The following is a 27,849-nucleotide window of genomic DNA, read 5'->3' as shown; positions in this document are numbered from 1 at the left end:
TTAGGCAGAATGTTTCTCCCCTTGTTTGATGCCAAGAACAAGATGTAGGAACCAGTTAAACTGCACAGTCCATCCTTTGTCTCTGCAAACTTCAATCTGATCCAGAAAATACTTTTTAGCATCCTCCTCGCTCTTCCCCACTGTCAGGGCATCCCGAATGTATTCGATATCTTCTTTGCTGGTTAACTGGGGCATTCCTGTCATCAGCATCATGGAGAAGAGGATGATGAGTAGGTTTGTGTGATGACGAAGGGCTAGGTAAGCCTTGACGCAGACATCCTGGATAAAGGGAAAGAAAACGCTGTTAACTGTTGTTATGGCATCGAAGTAGGCTGAAGACCAGCAGGCTGTTTTGGAATTTACAAGGCATTATCCTGTCCCTGCGAGGAAATCATCACAAGCAAGGCAGGTCCCCTGCCTCAGATGAAAAACTTGAGAACATAGACTGCTTTTATAATCTCTGAAGCAGTGTAGTTTGGTTGCACACACCCAGGGTGTGCTCAAGGAAAGCAAACCGATACAGTAAGTTTCATCTTATTTCTTACTCTTTTTACTTCAGTCTCTTTTCTAGGCAAATGAGGGTGGAAATTTCTGTAGTCTCTGAAGAGGAATGAGTCAGTTTTTGAACACCATCCAGGAACCACATAACTTTATGTAAGCGTAAATAATGTTTGCCAAGAGCTAATGGAATCCAAAGAAGGGATGGAAATGTGGTGTTTGAGATTTAGGTAGTTTTCATCTTTATTTTCCAATGTGTCCTGTCCTAAGAAGACAGATGAATTAGTTTTTCATTGTCTGACTCTCAAAATTGTTGAATGACCTTTGGAAATTTAAAATAAATTCTGAATACTGAGTGAGAGAGGGCTTTCAACAATGCTATGGCTGGTGCCTTCTGCAAAAGCCTTGGAGCAGGTGACAGGTGAGTTAATCCCACTTCTGAAGCAACAGGCATATGCTCATGCCAACTAAATTGTTCCAACATGAAGAAAAAGTTGCAAGTTCCCAATTTTACAAAATCAGAATAGTCAAACCTTAATATCATAATTTGGCAAAGATGGCATATTAAAGAAAACTGGAATTAATGCTTACAGGTTTAAATATTTCAAATAAAATACTGAGTAAAATGTTAAGAGAATAACACTCCATAGGCAACTAGGGTTTATCAGAAACTTGCAAGAGTAGTTCATCGTAAGGTACTGGATTAAAAGCCTCTTTTGATTTTTATAAAAGTAACATGTAATTTAACATGTGACAAAAATGAAATGATGTGAAGAATGATCTGAAATTACCAGTCACAATCATTCTGAATAATGCCTGGGAAAAAGAAATGTATAAGATCAGAAAAGTGAAGGTAAAATCATTTGTATTTACAAATAACCATTGTCTTCTAGGAACACTGAAGGGGAAGAAAACTAAAACACTACTGTACCTAGTTTTTATTAAACTAGCTTTTTATAAAATTAATAGATAGAATGCTATAAGTAGGAGCCACCAGTTAGAAAGTAAAAAGACGGATGCTGTGAATAATGGTAACAAAACCCCCATGATTCCTGAGATAAACACCTACACAAAACATGCAGAACCCATTTTTTAAAAACTGTAAACATTTACCGAAGTAAGTAAAAGAAAACTTGAACGTGTTGAGTGACATGGCATGTTCCTCAGTGATAAAACTGTTTATTATAAAGATAAAATTTTTTCTCAGATTAATCTATAAATGTAATGAAATTGAATAAAAATTCCTATTGGATATTTAAACCCAGATATGTTTTTAAGTTCATCTGGGATAATTAGGGCCTGAGAGAACATTCTGAAAAAGTATAGTAACGAAAAACAGTGCTTGCCATCCTAGATATTAAAGGACATTATAAAACTACAATAGTTAAAACTGTGTGATATAGTACCTATTCTTCTCCAAAAAAGATAAGAAATTTTGTGGAACACAATGGAAAGTTCAGAGACATATCTAAGTACATATTAAATATATAATAAAGGTGACTCAGATTAGTGGGGGAAAAGATTATCTGATCAACAGGGGTGGTACAATTGGCTCATAATTTGGGTGGAAAATCAAGTTTCTCCCATGTGATATACCGAAATAAATTCCAAAATAATTAAACATTTAAATGGAAGAAGGGAAACTATTTAAATAATCATGGAATGAGAAAGGAAGGACTTTTTGAAGCTGATTTCCAAGGTGGAATCCATAAGGAAAAGATGGAGAGATTACGGAAACTTCAAATTTTTGAGAAAAAAAAGCTATAAACAATATTAAAAGAGGCAAAGGACAAGAGAAAACATATCTGCAACATGACAGATCACTTCTTCATCCCTAGCCCCCGATAGTTCTTACAAAGCAATAAGAAAGAGATAAACAGTCGGCTAGAAATATAGGCCAAAGATATAGTATGTCGTACTATAAGACATAAAACCAGATAACAAACATATGAAAAAATATACAACCTCATTAGTAATCAAATAAATGTAACTGAACATGAGATGGAAACATTCACATACCAAATTGGAAAATCTTTTTTTTTTTTTTTTTTTTTTTAATTTTTAAGGATAATCTCTAATGTTCACCTTTCATAGCCTGTTGGTAGATGGTATACTTTTCCTAGCAGACGACTGACAACATGCATCAAAAGCTTTAAAATACTTATAAATCTTATATAACTTAATTGTGGTGGTGGTTACATAACTGATACATTTGTCAAAATTCAAAGAACTGTACACCTGAAAAGGCTGAATTCCGCTCTGTCTGAATTATGCTTCAATAAACTTGACTTAAAAAACGTCAGAATCCTTTTAGCCAGCAATTTCCAAGCTAGGAATTTACCTTTAAAAAATATGGATAATTTTGCAGTGATTTATCCACAAGAATGTTCATTAGAACATTGTTTAACGTTGTGGAAACTTGAAAGCAACTTAAATATCCTACACTCGGAGATCGATAAAAAGGGTTTATGAAAGTATCTACATAGCTCTGTAACTACTAGAATGATCTTGTAGAAGAGTATTTAATAAGCGTGTAAAAGCGAGTTTTAAAAAGCAGGTATGAAACACCACATGTAGTACAATCCCATTTTGGTAAATGGGCACAAAATACTTACATAGGAATGAAGAATATAAGTTTACCGGTCAAAATTTTAATAGTGATTTTTCTTTCTGCTTTTAGATGATCTTGTCTGTGTAACCTGCACGTGGCAGGGTAACCCCAATCATAGCGGGGGTCAGGCCTGTGTCATTCTGTATGTCAAGGCTGGATTGTGTACGCATCACCCTGTCCAGGTACAAAAACCCATGGACTATTCTGGCATTTTTTAAGTCAGACTATATACATAAAATGCTCAACATAGAGGGTGGTACATAAGGAGCATTCAGTAAATGTTAGTCCTCTCCCTTCCCTACCTGGAGGGGAGATGAACTCTGCATCTCCTCCCTGCTTACTTACCACAAAGCAAGAGACTCAACACTATTTGGGCTGTTCCTGCCTTGGTCCAGGCACCTCTCGCGCCCTGGAAGCGGCTGTGGTCCATCAGCGCTCTTGCTTGCTTAATGATTCCACTTACGGCCGGAAATCATTTTCTTTTGCTCATCCCTAGGACCCAATGAGGTCTCTCTCATTTCTTGGCAATTACACAGGCTAGGGGCAGACTTCACCCCAGGCAACAGTCTCGTTAGCTGGTCAACTCGCACAATTTTCACAAGGGCAGATATGGGGATGCCTTTTGATTTTGAATTAGAGGGCATTCTGCTGTTTAATTATTTTCTAGCCTTCTGTACACCGGGGGCTCTGGGCAAACCCCTGCTGTCTGAGCCCACTGTGTGGTCAAACTCTTTAACAGGAAAATTTTGAGGGGGAAAATTAATCTGGGGTCAAGTCATTATAACACCAATCCATGGGTGCTCGGTAAATATTTAAGTGGCCATGCACCGATTCACCAATCGCTGTAGCCACAGAGACATATGAAAGGGAAGAAACTGTCCTGTTGTTCTCCAAGGCCACCTCTCCTATATAAGGAATTTCTGCTGGCTTGAATTTATTCGGTTAGTTCTAATTTTCACACCCAAGGGTCACTTCTACGAGAACGAAATTTCATCTCCAAATTTAACCACATGCTCCATACTGGTCAGACACACTGTGTAAATTCTGTTTGGCGGTGCAGACTTAGAGACGTGGTACAGACTTAATTATCTTCTGCTTAAAGGTGTGTGGAGCAGGGGTTAAAAGCACACAGTCACACCTCACTGCCTGGATTCAACTCGTGGCTTTATTATCGACAAGCTGTTTGTCATCAGAGAAGTTACGTAACCTCTCTGGACCTTGGTTTCCTCATCTTAGAATCAGAATAATAATAACAACAACAGTACCCGTGTCATGGGATTGTGGTGAGATTCAAATGCTGTGTAAAGGGTTGGCTATTATTATTGACAGTGTAAGAAGTCACACACTTCTCATCACTGAGGAGGTCACCTTGCCATCTAGACCACCTGTCCAAAAATTCCCCTCCGACAGCAGAGACCTAGGGGTGGGCTGGGCCAGGGCAGGAAGGAGATGAGGCCCCCTCCCACCGGAGTCAATGGAGGGGGTGCCTTGGCGCTGGCCCCAGAAGGTGAGGGAGATGATGGAAGCATATAGCACACTGGCTACATAGCAGATGGTTCTCTTGCTAGGAGGGGCCCAGGTGGGCCCTTGCTCTGCCTGCTCAAGCCCCAGGGGTTTCATTTCTGCCCTTGGACTCAGCCATAGGGTCTGTCTGAGCTTCCTGACCGTGCTGCCTCAGCAGAGGCCTGTGGTTTGAGGGGCTGTGAGGATATGGCTTGGGGAGCTCGGGGGGAAGCACGGAACACAGAAGTTATTGGCTGTAGCAACAGAATTCTCCCTTCTGCCAGGGCTGCCGGCCACTGACCACATGCATCCTCATCCTGTCCTCTCAACTGCCGGTTGAGGCTTTGTACTATGGAGCAGAGAAGGGGGAAAGGAAGAACCTGATGTCCAGGACTTGGTTTAAGGCACTTGTTAACTAGTGTGAACGTGGGGAACAGTGTAGCATCGTTACTGTCGTTGGCTGGACCACTACCCATTAGTAGCTAATAAGTAGATTGAGCCTATATAGTAGGCAATCTGCTCTTTATTTCAGGGCTGATTCAAATGCCTTAATTACAGCCACCAGTACCAAAGCAAAGGTGGCTTTTTACAGAGCTACCCCTCTCATAGGTCTTAAGAACAAAGGAAACTATTACCATTTCAGCATCAACACTTTGACTTGATTCGTTCACTGGCCCAACTTACCAGTTTACTATACTGAAAACAAAGTCGTTTCTATGCATAATCTATTAATTTTTTAACCACCAATGAACTGCGGCTGCTTTAGACAGTCCAGGGTCATGTGGAATAGTCCTACTTTTTCTTAAAACCAAACGCCTCCATTCTCATCTAGAAACAAAGTGGAAGTGAAATATTACTGTACACAGCTACAAAAATGAGGAAGTAACCTCACGGCCATAAAACAGAAACTCCAGAAAAAGAATCCAGGCTGAGAGGAGAGAGAGAAACAAAACTCACATATACTCATCAATGAGAAGACATGTCCTCACCCACCTACTTTTCCTAAATAGTAATGCAGCCTCTGTCTGCCACATTACTATTACTATTAGTTTTTCTCCCCTGTCTCCTTCCTCAGGGACAGGGGAGAAAAAATAAGATTTGTCAAAGAGAATTTCATTTTTTTAAAATAAAAATCAACGAGCTGGCTAAGCAATGCCTTTAGAAGTTATTCTGGCAAAACAGAGGAGGTCAATGATCAGGACCTAGTAATGCTGGAATCTGGCAAATCTGAAAGAAGAGTGTGTCTGACACTTGGTCGTGCGTTTGTGGAGTTTGACTTAGGATTGCCATCTTTAAGGACTTAGAAATGATTCCCAGACTAGCTCTGTCTACCAGAGGGAAGGGCTGTACTGCCATCTTCTCAAATATTTAGCTAGAAGCTCATTAGAAACCTGAAGGTACAATTAAGCTGTTCTACTTTAGTTAACTACTCTAAACAGACCGTATGTATGTGTGTGTGTTTATTTTTGTGCCTTGTTCCAAAGAGGGTTGAAGGTGCATTATTTGGATACACAAAGGTCACAGTAACATTAATTAGAAGTGGGTAGAAGAAGCAAAGGGATCCACAATGGGTTTGGAAAAGAGACTAAAACTATACATCACAAATCCTATATTCTTGCTAAGGGCGGCCTTCAAATGTATCTTCAGCCAAAAGGCAAATCGAATCAGTTACTTCATCCAATGTTCAGAAGATGAAAAAAAACTATTTGTTTAGGAGAAACACAACTTTTCTAAGACCTGAGAGAACTTTTGCAAGAGGATCTTTATAAAAAGTACACTTTGTAACGCGGTGAATAATGTCCTCGATAATATTCTGATGCAAGACAAAACAATTCTCTAAGAGAAACTAAACACTGAGAGAAGGATGCCAGTTAGAAGGTTAATCTCGATAAATGTTTAAAAGTAACAGGGGTCTAATCTAAGGAACCGAGTGACACCGCATGCTGGTGGATTAATGCACAAATCCAGTCCAAGGCCACCTTTCCAGTCTTGTGCTCACATCTTTTCCAGAAAAGTGATAAAATTTGGCAAGCTTATCTAAGTCCTAACAATTCTACAAGCCCATGCAAGTCTGCATCTGGCAGAGAAATCACACCGACATATGCGAGCTTCTACCCACGGCTGATGCGGACACGTCTCTGAAGGCATCTTCTGATGCAGCGTGTGGAGAGAGGAGGAAGTACTGGAGTCTTCAGTACTGGAATGCAGGAGGCTGAGCTCGACCTCGTTAGTGGGCCAGGATGTAAATCCCAAGAGGATGCAAATCCTTTACCGACTCAATATATTAGGCACAATTCAACCAACTCATCTCCCTGTTGACTTATAATAGGCCTTTCTTACGTTAATTTGTGATTACTCATTTGCGCTCCAAGCGACTCTTTTGCTTGGCTCTCTACCCCCTAATCCAGCCCATGCACTGCTTCAGATTGGATCCAAATTTCCCTTCTCGCCTCAAATTCCACCACACACGCTCACGTATACCTAGGTTCCATCCATCCTGGACGACTGTACTCTTTGTTCCCAAAATACTGATAACTAAATCCTAACTCCACGCCCTTGCTTATGTTCTTCTCTCTGACTTCCTGCATCTGCCAGGCAAAATGAAAATGAACTCAGACCTTAAGGCCCCCGAGAAAAAACATTCCCTTCACTCCACGGCCGTCTTCTACCCGCCAGGACAGGAATCATTGCTCCCTCCGCAAACCGTTGGTGAAATCCTCACTACAGAGCTACGCGCGCGTCTCTTCGGCTGGGCTCTGGGGCCGTGCCCCTGCTCGCGTCACCTGGGCCCTGCAGTGCGTCTGCCACACCGCACATGATCCTCAAATGCATGACGAATGAATGCCTCGTGTGCCGAAGTCAAGGTCAATGTGGGGCATTGCTTTAAAATCCGGGTGAATTAGGGAACAGTCGTATCTGAAGGGAATTCAACTGTGAAGACATGAGCCTTCCCTGGGCCTGGCACACGACCTGAGAGGTAGTCGTGTGTTGAATGGGTGTGCCGTCTTGGATAGGGACAAACAGGGCCTGGTGACTCAAACAGGATGAAGCAGGGGGCTGAGGAAGCCCAGCCAGGCAGGTGCCAGGTGCAGGCAGTTAGAGGTATATACACGTGCAAGCGAGTAAGGGGAGTCAGAGCCTAGGACTGGGGAGTAGCACAGAAGAGTGCCAGAGGGAAGGTGTCCATGGTCCCCCGTCGGTCCCCGTGTCTGGGGTTAGGGAGCGCATGGGAGTCTCCAGCAAGGCGAACGGCAGGAGGGAGCAGGGTCTCAGTCCTAGAGGCAGGTTAACAGGCAGGGTTAATAGGAGGAGCTGAGACAGAAGTAGTTACAACATCCTGGCGTCTGAGGTGAGAGCGAGACCACCGGAGACATGGACTCCGAATGTAGGTTCGTGGGAACGCGAGCCAGGACACTGCGTAGAGACGGGGGGCGGGGCGGAGCCTGCCGGGTGAGGGGCCTGCGGACGCCCTGGCTTGGCGACAACACTGCCCATGGTGGTGACCCGGCGGGGGCTGATGAAACGGGCCTCCTAGATTAAAGCAACGCCGTGTAGGGCCTCCAGACTTCTCTCCTACCAAACCCTTCTTAAGGGTGACATCTAGGGGCAAAAGTGCCTTTTAAATACGCTCATCGCCGCCCACTGCGCAGGGCTGCGCATGTCAAGAGGTTACTTGACTCCCCTGACTTCTTCAGCTCCATCTGACAACACACATTTGTTTAGTTGCTACTGCGTGCAAAGAACGTCTTCAAGATGCTTGCTTGCCTCTCCAAGGCCAAGTTTCACACTCCTTGCAAACTGTCCTATGTCGAATGTACACTGCAGGTTTATCCTGAGTGTCCCATCGGCATGACTACTGCTCTGACTGGGAAAAAAAAAAAGTAATGTTTATGTCACTAAGGAAATCGCCACACAGATACGACTAGGCACCAGATGACACAGGTCTGTATTATTTACCAAAACATTAGATTTCATAATTAGGCTTACTTCCTCTCTGGATGTGTGGTATTTAACTGCATCTCGTAGGCTTATTAACTAACAGCCATGCAATGGCAGCTTGTCAATCTGTGCCTGAGTTACCACTTCATAAACTCACAGAATACGATGTATTGTGGGGAAGGAAGAAACCAGAGGGGTTCTCTAGTCTCATTCATCTCCTCCCCGGGGCAGGAATCGCTCCTCTACCGACTGGTACCTACTGAGGGCATCCTAGGTCTCAGGACCCACGTGCGGGATGCAGGTCAGACATGGCCCTGCTGCCCAGAGCTGCCTCTGGCAAGGGAGAGACACACAGCAGCGGTGCCAAGAACTACCTGCTGTGATGGACGCTCCGAAGGCAACACGCAGCGCGTTGTGGCCAGGATAACACGAGGGGCCTCCTCTAGAAGAGGGCTCCGAGGGATGACATTTGGGCAGACGGCAGTGAAGGCCGTTCCAGGGAGGAGGCCCGGACTGGGGGCAGGTGCAGGGGGAAGGCTGGTGCCTTGGGGGAGGCTAGAGGGGGCAGGGGCTTGTAGGGTGAGCCTAGACGTCCAGGAACGATTCAAAACGAGATGAGAAGCCACTAAATGGTTTAAAGTAAGGGAGTAACGTTGTGTCTGCTGCTTAAGTTCAGTTTTTAACCACATTCTGATTAATTTGGTCTTTAAGGTGATAGTGGTTGAAATGGAATTAGAAGTCAGATCCAAACTCAGATTCAGAGTGTTTCCAATTATGGTGTCCCCTCTTCATTCCTTTCCTAATCAAAACAACAAGTGAGAAGTACAGAGTTTGAAACATTTAAAGCTACAATGATACAACTGATGAGAGAGCTTATTTAGGTAAAAGACCAAATATTTACAGAATGAAGGAGAACCACTAAAATGTTGACAGTGTTATTTTTGGAAGGTGGGACAGTGGGTATTTTATATCCTGATATTTTTAATATTTTGCTGGCTTTTTTTTTTAAGGAAGCATTTGCTACTTTCAAAAATTGAGAAAAAAAACCCCACGTTCTTACATAAAAGTAAATGAGAAGCCAAATTTCATTTGCCAATGATATCAATGTATTTGCATGTGAGTATGTTCTATAATTGTTCAGGGACATTTCAAATCAAGTGGTTCTAAAATACATTAACAGTGGGAAAACCATTGTTTAATTTTTTTCTCTCTTTAGTAAGGGAGAGATTTTATTTTCTATAGAGAATTGATTTATCAAAATCATCATCATTGCGATATATCTGTTTAGCACCCTGTGTGTAGGATGCTTCTCCAAAGGCAAACAGATAATCTTGGGTTCAAATAGTAGGCTTTGGTTTTATGTCTTTTTGTCTTATTACGGCTTGTTCATGAACTCTGCCCTCTTTAGAAATAGCTCATGAATCTGGTCCTAGGCTAAACGAGCTACCTTGGAAAGAAGAGGGGGGCGGGACAGAGTCACACTTTCCTCTTTCAGTTCCCCTGACTCTGTCCTCTTACCATGAGCTGGGTAGGTTTTTAAGTCTTTGTGGAGAAGGCTCCCTTCAGGCTCAACAAAAAGTGGGCCAGCTCTTCTCCACCCTTCCCAACAGGTGATTCAAATGTGCTGCATGCATTCATGAACCTTATCAATGCAAAATTAGCGATTTGCTGGAAACAAGGATACCTTTCATTCAAAATGTAAATACATACAACATCTTCCAGCCTACCTAGAAATGGCAGCTTTGTTATACACGATCCTGGGATGCTATTTAGAGAGTTGAGAGACGTGCTCCCTGACCTTGAAGGACTTCATCTCAAAAAGAGAGCACATGACGAAGAAACAGAATATCTTCTGGAAGGGTTAGTAGTATGTAAAAAAAACAAAAAACTGTCAGCAGGTCTGAGGCAAAAGATGAAACAACTCGCTGCTCATCTTTGTCAAGCTGGAAACTTTAGAAGTTCTGCAGATGTAGCATTGTACACATATATGTATATGTGTTCAGCCTTTTTCCTGATGTGACTGAGGAGGGTGGGAAACGCTTGGAGACCAGCAGATAAGGGGGCAGGTGGGGGAGAAAGAGCCTGAACCCCTCACTTGCTCTTCAACGGGAACAATGCTACTTCATTGTGTTTTATGTATTAAAGATCTGCTTGAGATCTCATTTCACAGAGGGCTTCTCAACCTAAAAGTTTTCAAAGTTTGAGGACCCCCTGTGATGGATATGACAATGGCGGCTCCGTTGATTGAGTTCCTGCTGTGGACTAGGCACTAGGCCAAGCTTTCTACATATTTCACATAAATAATCCCTAAAAAAAACCCCACATGAGGTGGGCCTTAGAATTCCCACTGCACAGATGAGGAAACCAAGGTTCTGAAAGGATAAGCAATTTGCATCACATCCATAGCGATTAAGCAGCAGAGCCAGGATTCAAGCTCAAGTTGATCCGCTCCGAAGCCCATCCTTTCAACTACAATGCCAGGCTGATCTGTGTTTAAGGCTAAAGTCCATACATTCAATCAAAGGGTATGCCAACACTGCAAAACATAGACATATAGAAATACAAAAAAATTTACCAAGGTGTGTTTTTGGCAGTACACATGCTGCCTGGATGTTGCTTTAATGAAAGAGGTTCTAAATGCTCAAGAAACAAGCTTTGGTCACAAAAAGGATGGAGAAATGCTCCCAGACGGAGAGGACAGACTCCCTGCAAAGAGTTGTTGCTTTGGTTGGAAGCTGCCCAGATGGGGAGGCAACCTCTGGGGGGGCCTCCCCAAACCCCAATCTTTTCATTAAAGAATATTTTGAAACTTAAAATGACAACAAAAAAGACTACAAGAGAATTACTGCTGGGATTTTAGGAGTGACACGGTACTGTAGGGTCTATGGCAATGTTGTCAACAACAGGACAGATGGGCAGTCATTCTGGAGAAAACCACTGGCCAAAAAGACCTCGTGTCTCCCTGAGTGTTCAAATGGCACGATTGCTGCTGTGTTTGTTCAAAGGAGATGAACCCCACCTCCACGAGAGGAGAATTTAGTATTTCCCGCCTCCCCTTTAAATGGTAAAACGCTTCCAGGTTTGTGTGTGTGTGTGTGTGTGTGTAACCATTTTTCTCTTCCAGGAATTGTCACAATATGTGACTTTTAACCTTAAAGAGAAACAGGACTGAAATGTGTCAAATCCCTGGAAATAGTCTGAAACCCAGTTGAGTTTATGCAGAAAAACACACTAAAAATCCTAAGACCATCTGGCCACAGAGATCTCAGTTTCTCTGACAACCACCCCTGGAGCTGTGGGAGGGGAAGTCTGGTAACCACTACATCGAAAATCAGCCCAGGAGAACAAACAAGCACAGACAGGTTTCAAAACAATACATCCCAGTTCCTGTTCCACTGAACGTCAAGGCCCATGTCATCTCTCAAGGTTAACGTGGTCCTCAAATAGACACTCAGGAGGAAGAGTCCTGAAATGCCGGTACAAATCAAACCATGTTTCAGAGGCGCTAAGGGAGGGGGCTATTTAAAGGGAGCCTGAGACAAATGTGCACATAAAGTAATCACTTGTTGCCTCTAGTGATGGGTTTTGTGTTTGTACGGCTCTAAAATAGGTATACTGCGGTAGCAATGATGACTTTCTGAGTTACGTTCATTCACAGTTATTAAATTTGCAAGAGTGAACATTTTACTCCTTGGGTATTTGAAATACCATCTGATAGTCAAAAGTGAACGTAGACCAGGAAGGAATAGAAAGAGAAAGCCGAATGTGGATACCCCCCGCAGGGAGCTGGGAGACCCATGGAGGAGCTGGTGGACAGGTGAAGTGGGACAAGCCAGAGCTCTCAGGACAACTGTAGTTGAGCTGATGAGGTTTCAAATGAGAGAAGGGACCCTCCTTTACAAAAAGAGACAAGCAAGAATTTCCTGTGTTAGCAACTGATAAATACACACCTGTAGCAACAATCAAGAGAAGCTCACCATCATTGGCGAGTCCTGAAAAATATATGTAAAATTTGCATCTTTTAGGCAACGTCTTGATTAGGTAAATATTCAAAGGCTAAACCTGCCTGCCAGGTGCTCTTCCTTAAAGCCCTGTCAGCAGGGCCGTGTCATCCTGCTGTTCTATATTCGCCAGTCTCACTGATTATGGAATGCTTTTATTTGCTGTCTGGTTTTAGGAGAGGGGCTTACTGAGAAGCTTCATTTTGCACTTGGGAAAGGAACAGAGGCGATTGGGGGCAGGGGGTGGGTCACACTGGAAGCGGGTGGGCAGAGGCGAGAGAAGCATCAAAGCGAAGTGACAGGTGAGGGCTGCAGGCGCCATCTGGTTGATGTTCCCAGTAGGTGGTCGAGAGGGAGGCCAATTACCTGAAATTTCTGGAAGTGCAGACTTGTCTTCTTTGCAGAAGTCCCCATCACAAACAGGAAGTCTGGAGTTAGCACGAATGGCACTCTCTCTTTATTAATGCCCAGGAAACTTTTGTAATTCCCAAGGATGTGCCCAAAGTCAATATGAAACAGATTTCCTTAAGAGAAGAAAATGTCTGACGTCATTATACTGGCATCAGCACTTGCAAACAACACCCTGGTTTGTTCATTTCTTGAAATATTTTGAAGTTGCCTGAAAATGAGCTATCTTGGGTGAGAGAGCTATTTTTACTCTTTGCTTGTGATGTATTTTGTCTTAGCAGGTGTGTGTAGTAGTAGCCACAAAGCGCTCTTTGAAACAAGCGTAGTTTTGATATCCTTCTGGTGTTCTTTCAATGACAGCCAAAGGCCATTAAAAAAATTCTTGTCTCAGAATTGTTCTTACAAATATAAACCAAAACTCTCTGGCTTATATGTCGTCTTTATGCCCAAGACTCTCTTATGCTCTTTATGTAACTCAGGAGAGACTGATGTTTCACTCTGTTTGGGGGAGGGCAAGCCATCTTTTATTTTTGAGTAGCAGGCTAGAAATAAATCATTTTGGATCTCCTTTGGGTCAATTTCTACCACTGTCACCATCACCACCACGATTCCCTTCCTCTCTTCTCATTTACAGAGCTCTCTATCATGTGAGTGATCCATAAATGCATTATCTGTTGATTCCCACAGAGAGTTAGCGATTTACCCTGATATAGTGTTTTTTTTCCAGACTCTAGAGGAAAATGTCATGGTATGCAGCCAATACTGACCACTGTCAGAGTGGACAGTGACCCAGCGAGGAGCCAGTAGGTGAGGAAGGCACGGCATTTCAGATTGAAGGGTATCAAAAAAAGGTGACCCTTTCTGTTGCTTCTCTTCACCATCTGACACTGTTGATCACGCCCACCTTCCTAGCTTTCTAGCTCCTGTCTGGCTTGTCCTTCTTAATTCTCCTTTGCTGCATCTTCTTCTGTCACTCACTCCTGGGTCCTCCAGAGGTTGATCACAGCCTCTGTGTCCCTGTACAATAATGACCTCTAGATCTTTGCTCCAACCTTGAGCTCCATGTAAAAATTACTCTGTGCTGGGGAAGGCAGGGATGGGGGGTTAGTGTTTAATGGGTACAGAGGTCCCATTGGGGAAGATGACGAGGTTCTGAAGATGGATGGTGGTGATGGTTGTACAACAATGTGAGTGCAGTTAATGCCACTAGAGTACACACTTAAAACTGGTTAAAATGGTAAATTTTATGTTATGCATATTTTACCACAATCAAAAAACATGACTCTATAAAAAATAAACTCACCTGTCTCTGAGATCATAATATTGTCATTGTGTCTGTCACCTATTCCAAGAACAAAGGTTGCCACACAGTAGCCAGCACAGGAATAAACGAATCTCTCCACCGCTGCCTGAAACTAGTTAAAATGCAACCAAATATTAGTTGTGTCCTAACTACAAAGAGCAGCGTGAATCTGTTACAAAGGACTCCCAGAAAGACACTGTTCTGGGAATCATTTTCAGAGAGCAAGTCAGTGGTACCTTATATCATTAACGTTCTATCTATTAGGAGCCAACTTTCTCACTGCGCTACTTACATTTTAGGTGAAGATACAGTGAATCACAGCAGCGTGAGGAGGAAACAACAGTCAAAGGACAACAGTAATTTAATCAGAGGGTTCACTGCCTTTCCATGCATCATTTGCCAACGCCAATACAGAATCTGTAATGATTCCTCCTTCGTTGGTGAACATACGTTTTGCTTGTGACCACTTAAAAGTACACACGGGTTCACAAATCCACATTTTTAACAGACTAATAAATGCTACTAATTATATTTCCTCCCCGAAAGACTGCTACCCACGCAAATGAGAAGTGCTAATCCTCTACAACAGAATTTTAACCAGCAGCTGAACAGCTTGTGAAGGACTCAGCGGATGTACTTCTGAGGAATGGAAGTGACATTTTGAGCATCCATAATTTACCATTTAAATTAGGGTGCAGTGGTAAATTCTAAATTACTTTTTAGGGTCTGTAGTGTTTCCAGGTAGTAAAGAGTTTATCTGTGGTAACTAAACTTTTCTGCTGAACGAAAGAAATAGATGGTCATAAAAAATGCTAACAAGTTATTTCCCAGAACCAAATTTTATGCAAAGCAGGCCTGATAATCAAAGGAGAAGCAAATGCTCAGCGAGGTCTGAGTGAGCACCTCTGTTTTGCACAGATCTGCTGTGTCACCAGAGGAAAGCGCTTAAACCCCAAGGAGCTCAGGAGGAAGGTGCTTCACCAGTGAGTCAGGAGGCATGGCACTGGTAGACCCCTTAAAAACATGTCCTTATTCTGCTGTATCATGATAACTTGTCAGGAGCCTTCAGAGTGGGGGGAGGCAGGAGCTCACCTTTTCTTCAATAGGGCATTTCTCTTTGAGCCAGTGATTCAGGACTTCATCTTTAAAGGCGCCTGTGTTGCCCACTGTGCTTTGCTGAATTTTGGCGATCGTCGTGGCGTCTTTCACGATCTCGATCATTCCTGCAGGAAGATGCACAGAGTCTGATGTGAACTGGGGCTGAGTGCCTGACCCAGAGGAGGAATGGCTGTGTCTTTGTTGAGTGGAGGGCAGAGAGCTTTCTTAACCACAGGGTTATTTTCCAGGTTCGTGCTGGTGGTTTTCTTAGGAGGAAGAGAAAGAAAAGGAGGCGGATAGGGAAGTTGTGTGGGACCTGCTTTCACTATCCCTGAATGAAGAGAGGAAAGGGTTGGTTTTGAATAAGCAAAAGCATTAATGTGCCGAACACATCCTTCTTCCCTTGGCAACCTGTGCCTTTTCCTTTTTTAAATTCCAGGGTCAAATGGGAATGATGTTCTCTACTTCTCAAATTGGAAACTTGACGAAAAATCTGTTTGATTGAAATTAAAATGTGAAATGTCTGTAAAAGCACCTAAGAGGAGAGTATGTAATAGCTTTGATAATGTACAGTCTGGGATGGTAAAACAAGTGACAGATCTTTCCATCTACTTTTAAATGTTATTTGTGAGAGAGAAGTTTACTGTGCAATGAAACGAGTGACAATTTAGCGGTGGAGAAGTAAAGAGGAAGGAACAAGTTCTCACTAAAATCATTTGCATGTACAGTCAGTCACAAGGAGTTGCATCATGCATTCATATATTTTCAACATGTCTGTATTAAACTGAGTCACATGCACCAGCCTTGGAACATCTTCTTCCTTTTTATATGGATTATGATTGTACATTTTCTGTTTCTAAATGCCTACACTGAAGGGATGATGGCCGCTTGGCATGCGAAATCTTAGTTCCTCAACCAGGGATCGAACCTGTGCCCCCTGCAGTGGAAGTGCAGAGTCTTAACCACGGGACTGCCAGGGAAGTCCCATGGGATGGTGGTCTTTTAAAATGAGATGAGCAGCATATTCATCTTCTGAGGTCTCCACGTACCTATTTTGTCGCCAGTTGAAATGCAACCATATGGCAGGAGGCACAGATCCAAAGATTCAGTCTCCCAAATGGACTCCATGATTCGTAGAATCTGGGCATCAAAACACAAAAACGTTTTCATTATAAATATGTATTATTCTTCTCTGTTAAAAACAACAACAGTCTTCTCTGGTAACACAAAATATTGAAGTGAACATAAAATATGTAAGTAACCAAGGTACTTTTATTTATCAACCTGGTACTCTAATGTTTCCCTTCCTTGGGAGCCTGTTAATTTTGGTCCCTGAGAGGCACCTTGGGGAAGAGAATAGTTGGATTTCTCCAGGGGTAGGTTTTAGCCATGATTTATCTATTATTCAAATGTTCCTAGTTATGTGTATTTTACCACAATAGAAAAGTTCCACTCTAACATCTTTACACTATTTTATCCATAAGGCACTCTTGGGCTACAACCAAGGCAATAATCATGACGATGATAATGATAGCTGACATTCACTGAGGACTGTTTTATGTTGATCCTTTTTATTAACCCCCTAGTGTGGGTATGATTACTGTTCCCATTCTTTTTCAGATTCTTTTCCATTATAGGTTATTACAAGATATTGAGTAGAATTCCCTGTGCTGTACAGTAGGTCCTTGTTGTTAATCTATTTTATATCTAGTAGTGTGTATCTGTTAATCCCAAACTCCTCATTTATCCCCCCTACCCTTTCCCCTTTGGTAACCATAAGTTTGTTCTCTATGTCTGTGAGTCTATTCCTGTTTTGTAAATAAGTTCATTTGTATCATATTTTAGATTCCATGGTTCGCCTATTTTAAATAAATCACACGAAATATTAGAAATTATGTTACTTCTACAGTATTAAACTAGGGTATAGAGAATATTACTTATTACTAACATAAAGCTAAAGTTTATGTTAGATAATATGAAAATGATCAACATTGATACCTTCACCATCCATCTTCTGTTCTAGTAATCTCTTCACTCTTGTTACGTAACTGCATGAATTCTTCAGTCACCTACGTGTTCATCTTCTCTCTCCTTCCTATCACATCATTCACTTCAGTTTGTGTATGTGGATGTGTACCAAAGGTGATGTATCTAAGGAGAGCATCTGAGAGTGTCTGGCTATGTCTATGGGTATGAATAAAGTGGATACTTGGCGGTAAATAGGTTTCTATTCCATGTTGCCACACTAGGAATGCATGGTGTATAAGAAAGCGGTTAGGGGAGGGAAGTGTATCTGGCTATTTGGGAATGCTGGGTATGCATCTCCTCAGGAATGGACAGAACTGTCAGGTGCGCTAGACTTCGTATCTAATGGTCCACGGCTATATTCCCCCAGTGGAAACTCTATTATGTCATCTTTGATCACTGTTCATCATACAAAATAGGAGAATGGAACACAGGGTCAGTAGAAGGCATTTTTTTAGATCTAATACAGAATTCTTGTTTCAGATAGCTGAAAAACATGTCCTTAACAGCAGCACACCTGTAAAATCAGCATGTCCTGGCGCAGATCGTCGCCGTGTTTAAAGATAATTCCAATTGTTTCATTTGACAGAGCTGTAGGGTCGGCACATTTAAACTCAAGCCACAGGGGCTTTTTCTTGGAGGCCATCACTTTACATTTTTCAATCTGTAAGAAAACAGCCACGTGTTTCCCACACACAATTGAAGACACATTGTGGAGACGCACACCCTCTTGCAAAGCATCTCTGTAGACACCTAGGACAAAGTCCCAGTTGGAAAAGGATTTTCAATGATTTGGGTAAAAATGCAGAAGGCATTTTCACCAAATCCGAAAATGCTAGTGAGAGCAAGTTACAACACTTAAACCAGTGGTTCTCAAAGTGGGTGGTGAGGAACCCTAAGCATCTGTGGAGGTGCCTAAGAGGTGTGGCATATCCCATCCTCTGTATAGCCCCCCTCCTGTAGGACTCTTGTACTTCCATGTCCCCTCTAACAAAGAGCAATTGTGCTGTTATTTGTCTATACATATCTGGCCTCCCTCTAAGGATCAGCTTGTAAAAAAAGAGTTCTATTGCTACCATCGTGTCTAAAAATGGTTGTCAAAAATCAGATGCAGTCTAATTCCAGGCCAAATGTAACAAGATGAAATTTAACAGCAATAGATGAGACTCTAGCACTCAGGCACAATGCCTGTCCCCTCCCCCCAACCCCCATATGTCGAAATAAATTCAAGGTGGGAGAAATGTGGTTTAGCAGCCACGCATTCGAAAAGAGAAAATCTTAGGAGTTTTAGCCAAAAGTGAATTCACCGTGGATCAAAAATGTGACGTGGTCTTTAAAAAAAAAAACCAAAAAGAGTTTGAAGCTGTATTAATATATCATTATTCCTACCAATTTCTAACTTCAAAAGGACAGTGGATAGTGTGTGCTTTTGCTGGAGCCAGTTTACTGCTAATTGTATATAAAATTAAACATGGATCAAAGACTTAAATGTGAGATTAAAACTATAAAACTTCTAGGAAAAAATATTTGTTACATTGAATTAGGCAGTGTTTCTCAACTTTGGCACTGCTGACATTTTGGGCTGGATAATTTTTTGTTGCAGTGGGGACTGTCCTGTGTATTGTAGGATATTTAGCAGCATCCCTGGTCTCTACCCACTGGATGCTAGTAGCATTCTCCCAGTTGTAACAATCAAAAATGTCTCTGGACATTACCAAATACCCCTTGGTGGAGGAGGTGGAGGTTCACCCCTGGTTGAGAATCACTGGATGAAGCAAATATTTCTTAGGACACGAAATTCATGAAGCATAAAGGAAAAAGAGATAAATTGGACTTAATCAGAATTAAAAAGCTTCTGCTCTTTGAAATACATTACTAAGAAAATGAAAAGGTAAGCCGCAGACTGGGAGAAAATATTTGTAAACTATATACCTGATAAAGGATTTGTATCCCGAATATATAAATAACTCCTAAATAAGAAGAAGGTGGTAACCTAAATTAAAGGTGAATGGAAGATATGAATAGACACTTCTCAAAAGAAGATGGAAACTTCTCAAAAGCACATGAAAAGATGCTCAACATCACTAGGGAAATGCAAATAAAAACAACAGTGAAGTACCACTTCATACCCATTTGAATGGCTAAAATTAAGAAGACTGATGATAACAAGTGTTCTCTAGGATGTGGAACAATCAGAACTTGCATACATTGTGGTGGGAATATAAAATGGCACGGTTGCCATTATAAAATGGAAAACCAGTTTGGCATTATCTTATAAACACACACGTCCCATCTGACCCAACTATCTCACTGTTAAATATTTACTCAGAAGGTGAATGGAAAACAAACTGTGGTATAACCATACAAGGGAATATTACTCAGGCATAAAAAGGGACAGATCACCGAGACACACAGCAGCATGGATGGATCTTAAGAGCATTATGCTAAGTAAAAGAATCCATATATAAAAACTACATACTGTATGATTCCACTTCATGACATTCTAGAAAGGGCAAAATTACACGACAGAAGACAGATCTGTCATCCGGGATGGAGGATGGAAGGAGGAAAGGACTAACTGCAAAGGGATCTGAAAGAATTTTTTCTATAAATTTCTATGGAAATATTCTATATCTTGATTGTGGTGATGGTTATATGGTTGTATACGTTTGGCAAAACTCCTTGAACTGTACACTTGCAATGGATACATTTTATTGTATACAAATGGTTTCTCAAGAAAGCTGATTTAAAACAAAATGGATGGAAGATTGCCTGGTGTTGAGGTTTTTAGTATCTAGCGATTAGGGAAGGGCATGATGGAAGCCCATCTGGGGACTTTCCAGCTTCCCTGTCTCTCTATAAACGTCAGCTTTTATCCACTAGGCCCAGTAAAGCAGGCAGGGCCATCGTCAAGACATAAAGACCATGGAGAGACATCAAGGCGATACCTACCACCAGTGCTCCTGCTTTCAGTCCAGGGTCATACGGAACTCTGAAGCTTTGGGGGAGATTCAAATTCTGTAGGATTTCAAGCTTTTGCTTAAGTTGGGAAATAACTGTAATTGTCAAACGCACACAAGAATTACGTGAGTTCAAGAAATTACCAATATCACCTCTAACATTTCCTGAGGCCGCAGGTATTGACAACATTCTATATATTTGGTAGGGTGAGGAACAGGAGAAGAGGGGGTAGGTTTCTGTCTTTGAGGAACTAACCATCGAGGGTGGCAGGATAAGTCAGGCTTACTGGGAACAACATAAAAACGTACACACATTACAACAGGGAACAGAAATATCTGAATATATATGGGATACCCAGGCAGTCAGAGGGAGAAGGATGCTTTATGGATAATGGTAAGGAATTACTGTAGTTTTCTTTCCAACGTGTGAAGCTTTAAACTGCCATCTGATTTGGGAAACAGGTATCGGAAGACCATATTAAATGGAATTCGGTTAGGGTTTGGGAAATTCTTTTCAGAAGAGGAAGTTAGGTTGTGTGGAGGCAATATGACAGCCTCAAAATTGTGAAGGCAAAATACATAAATTAAAAATTACTGCCTGGGTACCAGACAGACTGGAGGCTGGTACAAATGTTGCTCTTTCTTTCTTACAATAAAAATAAAAGCAAGATTATTATTATCATTATTATTTTTAGAAGAGACCATTATTGGTTTATTGGAAAAGATTCAAAGGCAAAAATGGCAAATCAAAATATTCAGAAGTTTAAAATACTTGCTGAGTATGTTTGTGAGTGTCCATTATGAGCCATAGCGGTGGATCGAGATATAGAAATGTGAATAAGAGATAATTCCTAGCTTCAAGGCTCATACAGTTTAATAGACCAGAAAGATGGGTTAATGACTTTAATTTAATGTAGTATCAACCAGAACCTATGGGAATACAGATAAAGAGTGATTAATTTTCCTAAAGCAGGGGCTGAGGGACAGGATTTCTTAGGGATAAGAAGACAACATTGGAACACAGAGGAGGTGATATATATGTTTTTATAGGAAGTACATATAGCTATATATGATGTATATGGATACATATATACAAAAAATGTAAAAAAATAACTTCTCAATAATTCATTACTTTAAAAGACCAAGGACTTGAAAATTAGATGCATGTATTGAAAGATGGGGAAGAAGGGATATTTGGAAATAACTAATCTTTTTTGTGTGTGTGCATAGTTGCTCTTAAAAAATACATCTTACATCTGCATAATGCTGTTTTAAGTTTTCAAAGAGTTTAACATCTATTATCATACATTCATCATTAAAATATATATGTAGTTTTAAAAAATATTAACTTGTAAAGGGGGAACTTTAAATTTGCTTACTCCATGAAGACAGAAGATTAAAAAATGTATTCTTGGCTACCTTGAGGAAGGTGTGACTTGCGTTCCAGAAGGAAGATGGATCACAGGAACGATGGCATTTGGAGACAAAGGCATTTGGAAAGAGAACCCAGAGAACAGAGCCACCGTACCTTGGGAACTGACGTCATACTTTTCAGCAGAGAGCGATTTAATATCAATGGTGACCTTTTGTAACATGTCAATTACTTGGACTTGCTGGGTGAAGTCGTGTAGCATGGCCGTGCCACAGCCCCTCAGATAGGCTTCCAGGATCACTGCAAACCTCTGCTGATAGTGCCTGGACTGGGCGATCTCACTTCTCAAGAACCAAAATAAGAAGTGACCAATTCGTTTGTTCTGAGGGTGAAAACAAGAAGGTTGCCATTACTATGACTAATGCTTAGATCCATCAGCCAATTCTCTGTAACTTTTTAAATGTCACGCTCTTATCAAAATGGAAGTACTTACTCTTAAACCACGCTTCAGCAGAAATCTGGCAAGGGCACTGTCATGGTATGGTTCAAATTTCACAGCCTAAAGGAAGAACACATTGGCATTTGTGGGATTGCATTCTCCATTGATTAATCGGGAAGCAGGAAACGGAGAAAAACTGGTGCTCTGCCTTAGTGGGTTTGTATGGATAGGGCGACGAGAATCTGAGCAGGCACTTAAGTTCAATCCTTTCTTTTCAAGGACAGTCTGGGCTAGGGTGAACCACTTGCTGAAGGACCAGGATTAGAAGCCAGAACTCTTGACTCACAATCACGTGCTTTTGATGACTTCAGAGATGAAGAGGTGAGGGCTTTTGTTCCCATGAAGGCTTACCTGATTTGTTGGAAAAATAGAAGGGAAAGATGGAGATGGCTATAACACATCTATAAAAGTGGAAGGGAAGAAAGGTTGTTGGAAAGAAAATAGACAGTGGGCATATTGTACATGCAGGGAGAGAAATGTGTGTTAGATGTGAAGATCCTAAAAATCCTATAGCTTCTCTTCTGCTCAAGTTGTGTGGCTGGCCTCTCACTGGCAAGTCACTGTGCTGCCTCCCAGGTTCTTACTGCAACTGAATGGTCATTACTCCCTGCCATGATGCAGTGTATACAGGGCTATTTGTCTGAAAATCTCTTGTTTTATCTGGTTCCTCAGGTTCAGCAGTGTTTAGTAGTTTTCACATCGCTTGGCTAATAACAGATATGCACATAGGTGGCAGCTCTGTGACTGAGGAAAAAGAACCAATGACAAGTGAAAAATAGGGGCTGGACCAAAAACAGGGCCCAGGTGGGTGGCTGCCCCAAGCTCGCCCCCCACCCCCCGCCCCTGCCTGCTGCAGCCTAGCCAATTAAAAATAAAACATGAAAAATAATTAAATTCTGGTGGGTGCATAGATATTTGTTACACCATTCTCTACTTTTCTGCAAGTCTGCAATAGTTCATAATTTTAAAAGCAGTAAGACTAACGAAAATTGATCATTAGACAGACATGCACATATAAAATTATAGGGTAGATGTCATGTATAAGCATAAATAGAGGTTTAAAATTAAATATCTCAGAGTATCTCCTTTATAAATAGATACGGTCTATCCTTTTTTCCTAAGAAATAAGAGATATTCCCATTCCACTTTACGTTTTAGGGCCTGGGGGCTTTTTGGTATGATTTCCAATCCTTACTCTGGTTTTTCAGTTTGGAAATGATCAGAACAATACTGACGATAATATTTCAATTATCCCCATGCTTTCAAAGATGAGGTGTGCTCTAATTGGTGCCACAGTAGCTGCAGCTAAGATCTTAATTCTGAGACTGTGGTTATTTAGCCACCAGTAGTCACTTCAGAAATGTTAAGTTTCTAACCCAAACGTGAGTCTTTTTGACATTCTTCGTGTTTCACTTCTGTAAAGACGATGAAGCTCTCAACCAGGAGACCATTTTAATTAGGAATGAATGAGTCATTTGGCCATAGCTGCAGTGTCTCAAATAGTTTTACAAATGACTACTCTTCTTCAAATTTAGGACCACAGATTCAGTGTTAATATTACTTATTGACCTCTTTCATTTAAACATTTCCAAGAAGAACACTATTCATTTTCCAACTCTGCAAAGTTTGCTTGTGAAAATGACAATGTAAAATAATTCATGATAGCCTTGGGACGTGGAACAGATCTCATGCAAATTTGTTTTATGTTCTTTTTGTTATGGAGAGCTAGAAAACTGAGGATACTTTGATTTTTCTAAAATTTTCATTAGTGTTTATGCCAGCCTCTGAACTCATGGCAGAGAAAAACATCGGTTATATTTGATAGATGAAAGCAAAGGCCAAATATAATGTTTCAAGTATCTGCCTAATGGGAAGGTGAAGATTCAAAGTTGAGAGTATCCAAAATTCGCATCAGAAAACTTCAGAAACTTCCTATAAATATAGATAATGATTAGACAGTTTGGTGTCCACCAGTCAGCCTGGCTAATCCTAACCATCTCAGATCAAACATCACCTACTCAGAACTGTCCCTGGCTTCCTCAATCCAAATCAGGTGTCCCCAGAACCCCTGATTCTTTTCTCATAACACTCTGTAGCTTTTCCCCAAGTGTCTGTCACAACACGTTACTCAATATCTGCCTGTATGGGTACTCATTTGGTGTCAGTCTTCACGCACCACAAGCTACACTAGGGCAGAGTCCAGCCCTGTTTTGATCCCTGCTCTATATCCAGCAACCAGAACTGAGGAAGCATTCAGTCTGTGTTGGTGAATTAATGAATGAACACTTCTGCTCTCTAAAATAGAATTCCCTTCCAAGTCCTTTCCTTCCTCTTCCTTGTCAAGCAGCACAATGTAATTTGAGAATGGCTATCGTGAACAAGAGAACTCTTCCTCCTTTCTTTAACATCCTAAGGAGACCCTTGATTTAGTCAAGGGTTTAGCAAATGATTTCGTCTCTCTGGACCCCAGGGAAAGGCATGTGAAGAGGAGTGGACACACAGTACCAGACCTGCCTAAAGCGAGGGGCTTTCAAGGTCCCATCCAGATATGAGATGTTACTCTATGAATTGTGACAAGTACAATCAGAGAGTATGACGTTTTTCCTCTAGGACACACTGTCCTGACACTGCTGGGTTGATGCCAGATATTGGGATGCAGTGAAAAGAGCAGGGCCAGGAGTCAGACCTCCTGGGTTTGAATTTGTCTTTCAAAGTATGTGACCTTGGGCACATTACTTAGCCTCTCTGTGCCCCAGTTTCCTGATATATAAAATGCAAATATTAACTTGACCTCTATCATCGTTGTTGGGAGGGTTAAATGTGATAACACGCGAAAAGCACGTAGATCACCTGGAGCCTTGGCACAAGGGAGCATTCGATAAGTCAAGTCTATCACTGATACAGTAAATGAGAGCAAAGTATTCCCACGGGAACGGTTCTCCTAAAAAGCAGAAATATTAATGTCATAAAATGCTTGTCAACAAGCCCTCAGACAGTAAAAAAAAGTAAATGGAACAGCTTACTACTTTTTGAGGTAGTTTCATTAGATCTCCTTTGACTGATCGTGACTCTCTGGACAAGGGGCATTGGAAGACAGCTGAACGGGGCACCTGTGCATATGCAGATAAATCCCTTGAGATGAGTGCCTCCCCTACCTGGACCAGCTGGAGCAGGTAATGTAGCACGTCATCGTCCTCCAAGCTCTCCAGTTTCTGAACTGCAATGGCTCTTACGTTTTCATCCGAAAAGTTACAGTCCAAGAGTTGCATTGTTAATCCAACATCCAAAGCACTTTGATCCCAGACCTCCCTTCTGGCTAACAGTTGATATGTTTTGGCCACAATTTCCTGCTGTCCCCATTTCACTGAGCTAAAGAGCTTCGGATACGCTTTGGGATCCTTCAGACTTTCATATCTGAAATGCCAGAGCAACTCTTTGTCTTCGGCTGTGAGAGGGTTCAGCGGATCAGTGGCTATGATCGCCTCTAGTTGCTTCCGAAGCTGATTGGGCATTTCTGCTCGAACCCGGTCCCCTTCCGGGTCAGGGGTGGGCCGATGCTTAGGCAAGGCTATGGGGTGACAGTAATTGTCCAGAAGAATGGAGATGGACATTGAGTTCTCCTTGTCCGGGTTGGTGGCAGACGTGAGCTTGTCAGCATTGAAGCTGCCTTGGTCTTCCGCCTTCCCGGATAACTGCCACATGTGGAGCACATACTCCCCGTGGCGCAGGAGGAACCGGTGGTCTATCAGCAGCAGGTTCACGTAATACAGAAGCTGGGCTTTGCCTCTGGACTCGGGACTGGGAGTCTCCGCAGAGGCCTTACCAGACAGAGCTGGAGCTTTGCCGCAGTAGATCTGGAGGTTCAGCAGAGCCCCTTTGGGTAAGTCTTTGATCTTGATACTGAACTCAAGCCACACGTTCCAGAGCACCTCCTCCGTGAAGGGTTTGGGGCTGGTTCTCCTTTGGCAAAGCACTTGCTGCCCATACTGGATGTTTGCCTCCACAAAAACCGTGAGGTCCGCGTTCCGGGGCAGGACCGGGATATCAATGCCTCTGATTTTTACCCTGAACTTGCGGTCACAGTCCCACAGGGACACGGTGAACACGCTCTCGTGGTCCTTCCCGTGGATGGTCAGCTGCTCATGGTAGCCGGTGACTCCCGTGCAGTCGTCCACCAGCGGCCACTCTTCCTTCCTCACCTCGTCCAGGGCTGGGTCCGGCGGAGCGTCAAGCACCAGGTGAATCTCTTCCCCGTTCTTGAGGCACTGCCTCACCCACTGGAAGTTTCTGATGGGCGTCTCACCCACCAGGTACTCATCTCGGCCACAGACGCGCAGCACAAAGTCCTGTTCGTTCTGGCTTTCAGGGATATCCATCAGGGACTTCTTCTTGGCCATCTTGGTAAAGAAGCTCTGGAGGATGGTGTCCGGGGTGTCATCGGCCGAGACCTTGATGGTCTGGCTGGTGGTGCTGCGATGAATGACAATGAAGATGCAGTTGTTGGTGATCTTCTTCAGCAGGTACTCGGGGAGGGGCTTGGACGTCACCCAGGGGTGCATGGCGTAGAGCTTGGTGTCGCGGCCGGCCACCTCGGCCATGCGCGGCGTCACCAGTCGGCGACGCGTGAACTCCAGCTCGTCGTCGTGCACGTTGCTGACGTCGGTGACGTCGTAGCCAATGAGGGCCGTGAGCTGGCGCTGGAAGGCCAGCGTCTCCTCCGAGGGCGCGAGCCTCTGCACCACGTGGATCTGCCCGGGGCTCCGGTGCAGCACCTTCCAGTAGCGCAGGCAGTCCAGGGTCTGCACCACCTGGTACTTGTCGTAGATCTCGTACCACTGCCCCTTCTTCTGGTAGAGCAGGAGGAAGTGGTCGGGGCTGAGCCGGTGGTAGAAGTCGGCAGCCACGCTGGTCTCCAGCGCACGCAGCCACACCTGGGCCTTCATCTGCTCCACGTTGCCGTGGCCAGCCACGTGCAGCAGCGCCGTTTCGGGGGTCTTGGTGTTGCGCTGGCTGGTGGGCAGCACGAACTCAATAGGGATGAGCTCCATGGAGGACGCGCTGGCCGCCGCGCTGCGCGGCTTCATCCTCCGGCGCCTGCGGCGGCTGTCCTCTCTCAGCACCACGTGCTGTTCATGGTTCTCCAGCTCCATGCCCTCTGCGACCTGGGAGCGGAGAAACAGAGGGCTCGGTCACAGGGCAGGCACTTGCCCTTTATGGTTTCCCACGGGCTGTGGCAGAAGGAGAAGGTGTAGACGAATGACAAGGACGTGCGCACGAGGATACGGGGGCTTTGGAGGCGGGGCCCAGGAATCCTGGCCCCCGCCATTTAGAATCGGGGGGATGAGCCCTTTAAATAATCTCTGAGCCTGTTCCCTATCTGTCAAATGGGGTTAGCAATACCTCAGAGGGGTAAGTAAGGTGACACTTAAATAAGGTAATATACTTGTGGAGTATGGGCCATGGGTAGATGGGGATTCATTAATCATTCTCTCTGCTTTCATTTTGTTTGAAAATTGAATGTTAAAAGAGAGAGGTAAAGCACTGATCTGGCGCTGTGTCTGACCTACTGTAATAGTTCTAAGTGGTAACTGTTGTTAAGCATACTGAAGCGCATGGATGAGTCAGATTATCC

At 42.9% G+C, this 27,849-nt stretch overlaps 1 protein-coding gene across 1 annotated transcript; it reads right to left on the bottom strand.

The window, feature by feature from the left end:
* On the bottom strand, positions 1–27,379 carry PIK3CG (phosphatidylinositol-4,5-bisphosphate 3-kinase catalytic subunit gamma). Its single transcript, XM_007116492.3, has 10 exons — positions 25,373–27,379; positions 22,212–22,277; positions 21,875–22,100; positions 20,339–20,442; positions 17,904–18,050; positions 16,411–16,501; positions 15,356–15,486; positions 14,264–14,375; positions 12,919–13,076; positions 1–279 (listed from the first exon to the last, which is right to left on the bottom strand). The coding sequence occupies exons 1-10, from the start codon at positions 27,365–27,367 to the stop codon at positions 1–3; spliced, it is 3,309 nt and encodes a 1,102-aa protein (XP_007116554.1). The 5' UTR covers positions 27,368–27,379.
* Between the last annotated feature and the right edge of the window lie 470 nt (positions 27,380–27,849).

Source organism: Physeter macrocephalus, chromosome 5, assembly GCF_002837175.3.
Source record: "Physeter macrocephalus isolate SW-GA chromosome 5, ASM283717v5, whole genome shotgun sequence".
Taxonomy (NCBI): Eukaryota; Metazoa; Chordata; class Mammalia; order Artiodactyla; family Physeteridae; genus Physeter; species Physeter macrocephalus.
This window is presented reverse-complemented; position numbering and strand designations above follow the sequence as displayed.